Source organism: Podarcis tiliguerta (genome assembly GCF_965153285.1).
Source record: "Podarcis tiliguerta genome assembly, chromosome: 12".
Lineage (NCBI taxonomy): Eukaryota > Metazoa > Chordata > Lepidosauria > Squamata > Lacertidae > Podarcis > Podarcis tiliguerta.
In genome coordinates, this window is record NC_139545.1 from 23795650 (window position 1) to 23806374 (window position 10725).

Here is a 10725-nt window from a genome sequence, read left to right on the forward strand (position 1 = left end):
TCTTATTACTGATACAGCAGTGTGTATACCAGCCATGCTTCTAACTTGGCAGTTGATGGTTCACCTCATTTCCAAGAATATCGCTTGAATTTTAAGGATATAATATTATCTTCTAGGGAGCCTCTGGCTCTGAAGGGCCTGTTTTTTTTATTATTATTCCTACTTTCACCTCACAATTTGCATGCAAAAAGTGTATGGACGATTGATGACCTTTAATTTAAGGAAGGGTCTCCCCTCTCTTCATATCAGTGCTCCAGATCATTTTTCAAGTCTTGGAATAAAGGTAGAGAAATGACAACACGGGCCTCGCATATAAAAATAAGTCACCCATAACATGTGCATTTTGACACGAACACTTCTCTTCTTTTGACCTTTGACAGGTTAGGGCTTGACCCAAAGCTGCTGGCCAAAATCCTAAATATGAGCTCAGGCCGTTGTTGGTCAAGCGATACTTACAACCCAGTGCCAGGAGTAATGGATGGCGTCCCTTCTGCTAACAATTATCAAGGTGGCTTTGGAACGACCCTCATGGCCAAGGTACGTATATAGAAAAAAACAACAACATTAATGTGCTCATATAGAAAAGTTACTTGTCCTTCTTGCTGGACAGAATAAATGTTTTCTTTCAGTACCTTCTCCTGCTCATGACTTTTAGCAGCACATCGTATTATTGTGTAAAGATTTTCCTGCATTTCACAGAAAAAGACAAAATCAGTTCAAAGCAGCGTCCATCTAAATCATGGGTAGGCAAACTAAGGCCTGGGGGCCGGATCCGGACCGCGGATGGTCCGGGAATCAGCGTGTTTTTACATGAGTAGAATGTGTCCTTTTATTTAAAATGCATCTCTGGGTTATTTGTGGGGCCTGCCTGGTGTTTTTACATGAGTAGAATGCGTGCTTTTATTTAAAATGCATCTCTGGGTCATTTGTGGGGCATAGGAATTCGTTCATATATATTTTTCAAAATATAGTCCGCCCCTGCCCCCAAGGTCTGACACACAGTGCACCGACTCCCTGCAGTAAAAGTTTGCTAACCCCTAATCTAAATCCTAAGGGCTTGGGAAAGCTAATGTCACATGGAAAAACACATTAAACCAACCAATTAAGATGTAATGCATAAAAATGTGTGTTATAAAACATAGGCTGGTTCTTGGATGGATGAAGGAAAATAAGCTGAGCTGGACTCCTGGAGGCACTGTGGGTGAGTGGTTCCCATGTCCAAGAAACGGACCCATCGCCCACCTTGCATGGGGTTACAGTCCACCTGAAGAGACGCAGTCTCAGGGAGCTTCTGGATCCAGCTTTTTCACCAGAGGCCTAGCTGGCCTCAGTGGCTAGAAGTGCCTTCTACCAGTCATGACTGGTACCCATACCTGCACCAGCTGATGCGAAGAGAAGACGATCCTGCTTGCTCCAGACAGTAGCATAGCATGGGGAGGCCACGGGGTGGTTGCCCCAGGTGCAAAATTGTTAGGGGGCACAAAATTTCTTTCTTTATATTTTATTGATTTTTCCAGGATTTTAAACAAATTATCACCAGATTAGTACAAATTAATACAAATTTAAAAGCTGACTACTCCCCACCCCCCAGTTGTTTGTTCTTTTTTCCTCCTTCCGTTGCTGTTCCAAGTACAATAGTTTTTTTCCAACTTTCATTTGGGGTCTGTGCGCAAAATTTCAACACCCGACGTTGCCTCAATACGGTTGCATGCTTCTGTCACTGGGCTCCGTCGTAAACAGTTTCTCCATGCGAACCAGGAAGTGACCTCTCCACATGACGGAACTGCTCTTCCTTTTCTTATATCTGTGGTTGTGATCACCTGTGTGACACGGATGCCACTACTAGGCAGTTGAATGCGAATGTGTATTCTGTCCGTTTCTCTCCCACTCACCGGTGCCTCCGTGCTGGCAATCCATGCTATGCCACTGGCTCCAGGTGTGCAAGAGAGCCTTCTGCGGGGAGTTTTCATGTGCACCCAAACCCAGCGCTAAGCAGGATTCCCCCCTACCACACTCCTTCCCAGAAGAATGTTTGGTTTCTGAACACAGCTGGTTGTTCTGACAAGCCAGATTCTGTGTACAGTGGTACCTCAGGTTAAGTACTTAATTGGTTCCGGAAGTCTGTTCTTAACCTGAAGTGTTCTTAACCTGAAGCGGACTTTCCCATTGAAAGTAATGGAAAGTGGATTGATCCGTTCCAGACGATGAAAAACACCCCCTAAAACAGCAATTTAACATGAATTTTACTGTTTCACAAGACCATTGATCCATAAAATGAAGGCAATAATCAATGTACTATACTATAAAATAAATAAGACAGTATTTTAGATGGGGGGAAAAAACATTTTTCTTACGTGCACTCACTGTTTGCAGGCGGTTCAGGGTCCTCTTCCACAATCACAATCAGCTTGGCTCCTGGCATTCGTGGAGGCCTCAGAGAGCTCCTGCGGCTGGAGCCCAGTTGCGGAGCCTCTACAGGCCCCTGTGGACGTTGGGGCTTGGCTCCCGTAATTCACGGAGCCCTGCAGGCATCGTGGACGTCAGGGCTTGGCTCCCGGCATTCACAGAGCCGCTCTAGGCACCGTGGACGTTGGGGCCTGGTTCCCTGCATTTGCGGAGGCCTCGGAGAGCTCCGTAGGCCCCGCCGATGTCCGGGTTTGCCTCCAGGCAGCGGCAAGGCCTCCGAGAGCTTGAACAACTTACTTCTGGGTTACAATCGTTCGTAACCCGAGAAAACGTAAGTTGAAGCATTCGTAACCCGAGGTACCACTGTATAAGCTGTATAATAAAAACGACAATCAGATTTTAATTCTTGTTTTACTTTCTTTCTGTTTTTGCTTCTCCCAATTCTGTTTTGTTTTTCAGGATCTTGGCTTGGCCCAGGTTTCCGCTACCAACACCAAGACGCCAGTCCTTCTGGGCTCTCTAGCCCATCAAGTCTACAGGGTCATGTGTGCCAAGGGCTATTCCCAGAAAGACTTCTCGTCTGTGTTCCAGTTCCTACGTGAAGAGGAGACCTTGTGAAATCTCTTTGGACAACGGACACTGTTAACAACCAAACTGTCTTTGGAGCCTTCTTGCTGATTACTCATCAAATACATGGGTTTAATCGAAGGTCATGAATCATGATCTCACCCACCTCTAATTTGCTGGGCTACAGCAGATGCCAGGATTTATTTTGAAATATTATAAAGAGAAAGGGTTTTGGTGTGTGCTTTAGCTTTACGGTACATAACTGACTTAATTAAAGACCTGTAATCAGGTTTAAATAAAATTCAGTATCCTTGTATACAAAATGACTTTAGCCTGGTTCTAAACTGTGCAAATGTAACTGTGATTTAAGGGACTGATTCTGAGCTTCCTATCTAAGTAACAAACCATTTCATCTTTTAAAAAAAAATTATTCCCATGAAGAATTTTCCTGATATTTTTTACATCTCGCTTTGGCCTAATTATAAATGCTGGTGGAAAGTTATATTAGAAGAGGTTTGCGAGTTTATTGAGAGGCTGCTGCTTATACGGTTTTAAATGGTAGACATAGTTAAAATAACACTGTGTGTGATTAATCTTTGCTAATCTGATTTTTTATATATATATTTTTACCCTTTTCACATATTTTCGAAAGGTTCATGTCTACTAACCTCACTGTTACACATTTGCTTTAGGTATATCCTGCATTATTATAAATCTAAATAAATAAACCCCATGCCTTCGAAGGCAAATAAAAACCAAGATAGTGAATGATCACTAAATGTGTTTTTTTGTGTGTGATTACATTTGTTTTCCTGCCATAATTATAGGACTCTGGGTGTACAAATATATGTATTTGTATAAAATCTGTGTAAAACTCTATAGACGACTATATTCTTTAAAGTTTCCCTCGTTTTTCACTGCAGTCCATATGTATTAACATTGAGGACTACAGTCCAGAGCAATAAGACCTGTTAGTCTTTCTACATAATAAATGTAGCATGTGAGTATACTTTTTATTTTGCACACGAAGGAACCCTCTGAACCTATTCATGAGGAGAAGTAAATTGTTAATGAGAGCTGGCAATTTCCACCGCTTTTGGCCCGGGATGGGTAGGAGAAAAACTACCCATGCATAAGACCTAACAATCATTGTGTAATTTTGCTGTGCTCTTTAAGTATACCCATCTCTGCTTAATGGTGGGGACCAAGTAAAGATTTACTATTGGTTTCAGTAAGCTATGGGCCATTGTGTGTGTAGGAATCCCTAATACATGCTTATCCTGGATGATGCAGCACCATTGAATAGGGACAATTGTATGTAAGTATAGTGCAAGTATATTCCCATTAGTTGTTTTGAATAAGGTCAGTTTTTTTCTTTGTTTCCATCAACGCATTCACATTGCAATCCAATACATGTCTACTCAGAAAGGGGCTTTATTGAGTTCATCGGGGCTTTCTCCCAGTCTTTACATCTCAAGCCCCAAGATGTGATGTGGAGGAAAGTCCCACAGAAAGAAAATTTTGGATACAGATGTTGAAATTTTGCTGTTTAAATAAATCAAGTGTTTGGGGAAGGGGCCTTCCAACAGCTGTACCTAGGAGGACATCACAGAACACATTTCATAGTTCTCTCATTAATGGCAGGAGAGCTTTGTGGAATGATAACTGTAGCACAAACATTTGCTATTACGAAGTACTCATTCGCACATTATTTTTTACTTCTGCTTTTCTTCTCCAGCATCTCCCACTGTTGAAATCTCCTGGTTTGTTTTTTTTTTATAAAAGCAGTTTGTGGATATATGGCATGGGAGCAGCTTAAAAAGAAACACAGGAGGAAATACAGTGTGTTTCCCTAACCTACAAACTGTCCTGTTGCACAACAGCTGATAGCACTCAGAAAAATTAGAAGTGTGTGTATGTTTATGGACCATGATGTAGACTACAGTGGGAAGTCCTGAAGAAACTTTGTTGAGTTGATGGCACAGACACATAAATGGTTATCTGCTAATGGAAGTCAGGTTGGAAAATGAGTTAAGAAACCGACATGTTCAAATCACGAGTCCTGCATAAAATAGGCTTGATATATATATTTTTATTTTTAAACCTACTAACAGCTACTTAAATAGCCATCACTCAGTAAAATCTGGGTATTTCTCTGACAGTGTTGACAAATCCTAATGAAGGCACACTTTCCTTTTTAAAGAAAATATAAACACAGATTCAAATATTCCTGTGTGATTTACATAATGATTTGTGAAAATAGTTATGAGTCATTGATGGCGGCGGGGGGGGGGGGATTGGCCTCTACAATTTCTTGAGTCAATGGTATTTAATTTAATACCACAGGTTAAAATCTGCATATTTTTGCAAACAAATTTTGAATGGAACCCCTTTGTAGATAGAGATAAAGAGAAGACTGGGGCTGCTGTTCCTCATTCTCCTTAACCGTGACCTAGAGTCTTCCTTCTCCTTAGGGGTCGGAGGTAATTAGTTATGTCTGCTTGTTAAATGTTGAGGTTTGCTGAGCCAAGTTCCCAGGAAGACAAGGCTGTTAGTGTGGTAACTATATAGTCTATTAGTCACCAGGCTTTACCCTTGAGTTGGAAATAAATGAGTATACATGATCTTTCATTTTATGTGGCAGATCCCATAGCATTTGCAAAATTTATCTGATCGCACAACAGATAAAGGTCACCAACTGCTGAATCACAGCATGTTATTTAGCAGCAAATAGAAATGGTTCTACAGTACTTTTTGAGGGTAGAGCAGCCCTTTGCAGATTCCATTTTCCACTCCCCTCTGCATAGGTATGTGTGGAGGGCGGGTCACAATGGCAGCAATAGGTTCTCCTCCCTCTGTGTACCCAATTGGATATAACCTCTGCATGTAGGTGCAAATTGTCTGATCAAAACTCCCTATTTTTAAAAAAATTAGCAACACAAAGATCATGTAAATTTTTGTGTACACAAACATGTCCATACAGCCTTGAGTATGCTCAGCGGACACATGAAACTGACATGGTTGTTAGGGAGGGGAACTGAATGCAGTTGCTGGAACACTAAACCGAAACACTCACTGCGTGCTGCAACCAGTTTGTTGCACTAGTATTGTGCATTTTCATTCTTAAAAGTTGGATCAACTGGAGAACTGTTTGGGTATGATAGATTGTGGCTGTGTTCGAGGCTAAACGAACTTAAATTGAAATACACTTCTACATACAATATTCCATACAATGTATTTCATGCCATTTACCATGGAGGGTGGAATATCTGGATCAGCTATCTGAAATAATAATAATAATACAGTAATAATTTTATTATTTGTACCCCGCCCATCTGTTTTGGGTTGCTCCAGCCACTCTGGGTAGCTTCCAGACTTATTTAAATTTATTAAACCATTCTTTCCCACTTGATTGTAATAAAACCTCAAAGCAGTTTAATAAATTTACGTCCTGCTTTCACTGTAGGTCCAAAAGTCACAAGGTAGCTTATCTGCAGCATGCTATAGTTACCAATATAGATGCACACACACATACACCCCATAAAACTCTTTTTTTTTATTTTTGTCCTTGCCCACAATTCAGTGGCCATTGCTGGGAGAAGAGTAATATTTTTGTTTGTTGCAAGTGGGATGTATGGTGATGGACGTCACTTTTGCTCACCTTTGCTTTTTGTACGCTAAACCAATAGAAGGGCTAGCAACCCAAACTTGAAACTTCACAGCTCTGCAAAGAGCTTTGACTATTGACAGAGCTTGTTTAGATGTCGGAAAGACAGAAGCTACCTCCTACTAAAACAGAAGCCTGTGCGATAAAGGCCATGCCAAAATGTCTTGCCTCTCCAGAGGCCCCTGGAGGCTCTTGCTTTGGCAGCAGTGCCTGATTCTTTCGCTCTGGTTGCCAGGAGCCTGGTGCCTTGCTAACATCCCGCTTTTGTTTATGACCTAATGTAGCGCTAGGTTTCCAGCTTGGATTGAATTAAGCTTTTTAGATCTTACTGTTTTGCATATGTACACAACCGAGCTGACAAGTGTATATTTAATATGTTGCCCTGACTCTAAGAGTAATGGTGGATATTCAATCTGCTGTAAGCCCAAGCGATGGGAGGGGGCAGTGGTGTGTCTGCCAAGCCTTGTAAGAGAGACTCCAGCAAAAGAAAAAACGGGGGGGGGGGGGGAGCATGGGAACGCTTTATGCATTGCTGCAAACGCAGGATTTAATTTCTCCTTTTTATAAAGTAATTTACAAATAGATTAGGATATCATCAAGCAAAATAAATTCCACGTAATTAATGGGCATCGTGCACACATATATTTACAATCTGCTTTTAACTAACACCGTGAATTGGCGATTTTCATAACATCTTTTCAAGCTTATTAAAAACGTGCTCCACATGCACCGCAATAGTGGGGAAAGAAACCACAATATTTTCAGAACTTGCTCTCTCTTTCCTTTGTTCTTTAATGATTCCTGTAAAGCCTAGATATTTAAATGCTTGGGTGTACAAATGTACTTGGTGTGTGTTATGCGGCCCACGAGCCAAGGCGATGAGTAACTATACAACCATTTAGAAGACATCTGAAGGCAGCCCTGTATAGGGAAGATTTTTGTGTTTATTTTTTATGTTTTTATATATGTTGAAAGCTGTCCAGAGTGACTGAGGCCACACAGTCTGATGGGTGGGGTGCAAATAATAAAATTATAATTATTGTTATTATTGAATGTTGTTGTTGTTTAGTTGTTTAGTGGTGTCCGACTCTTCGTGACCCCATGGACCAGAGCACGCCAGGCACTCCTGTCTTCCACTGCCTCCCGCAGTTTGGTCAGACTCATGTTTGTAGCTTCGAGAACACTGTCCAAATTATTATTGAATAGGATGTCCCTATTTTCATTGGAGAAATATTGGAAGGTATGTGTGCCTTTTGCATGCATTGAAAGATAGAGGTGTTTCTTATTCTGTGTAAGCTTAATTTTAAGACACTGCTAGACACCAGCAGGTGGTGTTTCCAGAAGCATTTTTTAAAAAAACTCCATACCCACAGAGGCAGTGTTGGGATACTGCCAGGGAGACAAAGTCCATCATGACTCCATGTCGTCTCCGGACATCCATCGATCTCCCGTAGACACGCAGTATCAACAATTAGCGACACGAGCTCCAGAAATAACTTCCCACATTCCAGAGCCGTGCACGCTCTATCAGCAGATAACGCACAGCGAAAGATGCAGTCAGGAGAGCATTAATTTCAAGTTTATTCAGCGTTGGTCAGAACAAAGAAAAAAAACATGACTGCCTGCTTCAGAGTCTCCGGCAGAGAGAGAAACGAAAGCAAAGACACAACATAAACATCCTGTGAAACAGGAAAATACGCAGGCTGTGACACAAGCATCCTGCTCGCTTTTAAGGTGGAACAGAAATATCCTAACAGTTTTAGGGTTCAGCCGCACTAGGCGCCACACTGCAGAATGGTGTAGAATGGCGCACAAGAGACAAGGTGGCACCAGATTTTGGTGTCACACTGGGGGCTGCTAAAATTTCATAGAATGGTAGAGTTGAAAGGGACCTTGAGGATCATCTGATCCACACAAACCCTGCAATGCAGGAATAATATGCAATTGCCCCATACGGGGATTGAACCAGCATCCTTGGCATTATGAACACCACGCAATAACCAGCTGAGCTATCCAAAGTCTGCTACTGATACCCACATAGTATTCTCATATATAAAAACTAGAGCAAAGCTACCTCTGATAACAGGCACATCTTTCCCTTACATAACATAAAGCATGCACTGTCTTTACTTTATTCAAATGCTCATGTTCATTCCCATTTGTTTTGTCTTCTTTAATTGATACACCAAAAAAAAGAAAAGAAAAATACAAATAAAAACAGTGATAAACACAATATTAATTGCAAATCAATAAAGCAAAAAGTGGTCCCTATTTGAAGCTGATCTTGTGTGGTCCACTAAGGGAGAGTGGCATATGAGATACCATACCAGTTGTTAAGAGTATTAGTTATGCTACTCTAAACTGAACGGTTGGGTTTGATACTCATACACACATTTAGGCTAGCCCTCCAAATACCTTGCCTACAAGATTCTCCTTTTTGTAGCTTGCATTCATCTCTACTTATGTGGAGTGCATGTTGTTTAACTCGGCTGTGGACCAGGCTAGTACCCGAAATGCTATGCTATGATTTAAGCGACTTTTGAGGTCTACTGACTTCAGGAAGAGTTAATCTCCTTAACTGAGTCATGGAACAGGCTGTGTGGTTTTATAAAATGTATTCAGATTCTATCAAAGAACCTCTTCGTTCCAGAAGCAAGCCAGCCTAGAAGCAAATTGGCACCTGTGCTATTAATAATGCAAATTTGCAAACAAGAAAGTACCAAGTAGAAATAATGCACTCTTTGAGAAGTAATAAACTCTTTGATCTTTCTTTGAAGACGGGAGTATAGGTTTAAACTACCTATTCAGGAACAACCAGATGCCCATAAAGGCCGGTACTTTGCTTTGATAGAAAATCGCTGAGACCTGCCCAGCTGTGCTCATTTGTAAACAGATTAGTTAAGTGCTCATCAGCCCCAATTTGCATAGTATAACTGTATAGTTCACCATAGCCAGCGTCAACAAAAATTTGTTTGTGGGAAGTTTAAGAAAACCTGTTTCTATGAGCCTGAAATTGCAATGAGATAATTATGTGCACATTAAAGCAGTCATTTTAAGAGTAGAGTTGTTTGCCATCCATTTAGTTGAATGGGAAAATAGATGCCTGCTTCATAAAAATACAGGATAGTGATATAGCTATGATTTTGGCTTTCTGGTGGTCAGCCATTATGTGCCACAAACATGTTTGTTCATTTTTATATATTGATTAAATAAACTTATATCCCACTGCTCCTCCCAAAGGAGCCCAGGGTGGCAAAAAAAAGAAGAAGCAACAAAACAATAAAGACATATCAAAAAGAATTCCAATATAGATGCAGGCAGATAAATATCTCAGCTTTAAAGTCTTATTGGAAGAGAACAAACAGGTCTAGGGTTACAGATCAGCACTGTTGGGAAGGTACATTCAGTAATTCAGCTAGGACATAATCCTAAACCAAGCCATGATTTAGCAAGCAAACTTAGCAGTTGTCCTGCTACCCTGTTGTTAGGCAAACTATAGTTTCACTTATGTCAGAATCAAGGTGTGTGGTTTATCTTGCTCCAGACTGAGCTGTAGCCAAGGAGGCTTACAGCTTGTGGTTTCACTGAGGGAGATAAACTATGAGCTCAGGTTCAGATGTAATGCTACAAAAACACCATGGGAAGTAAGGCTGCCCAAATGCCATTCAACTTTCTTTAAAAAGAAAGGGACGGTGTTTCATACGGTGTTGAGCTTCAGCTCCCATGGAGAGTGGTCAGGGATTATGGGAGTTGTCATCCAACAGTATTCCTCATCCTTAATTTAACTCTCTCCACTTGCTGTTTTTTTATGTTATTCCATTTGAAATCAGGGATGTCCAACCAGTAGATCATGATCTACCGGTAGATCTCCAGCTGATCCTGACAGATCGCAGGATCCTTATCGTGTACAAAAAATTACGGGGGGGGGGGGGGAGCTAAAAAAACCTATGCAATCCTCCCCCCAAAAAACTCGACAACTCTGGGCACTTCCCTCCTAAAAGGAGCTCAACAATTCTGGGCAATCCACCCACCCCACGCACGCTCCCGTCCCCTCCAATAACAATGGTTAGTTCCCTGCCAGGTTT

The 10725-nt window shown here is 41.3% G+C and overlaps 1 protein-coding gene across 1 annotated transcript in view; it reads left to right on the forward strand.

The window, feature by feature from the left end:
- HIBADH (3-hydroxyisobutyrate dehydrogenase) overlaps window positions 1-3752 on the forward strand; it is a 76575-nt gene extending 72823 nt beyond the window's left edge. Inside the window, exons 7-8 of the mRNA XM_083405155.1 lie at window positions 381-537; window positions 2866-3752. Of these exons, the coding sequence (XP_083261281.1) occupies window positions 381-537; window positions 2866-3024 (316 nt within the window). The 3' untranslated portion in view covers window positions 3025-3752. The remainder of the gene's footprint in view (window positions 1-380; window positions 538-2865) is intronic.
- The last annotated feature ends 6973 nt before the right edge of the window (window positions 3753-10725 follow it).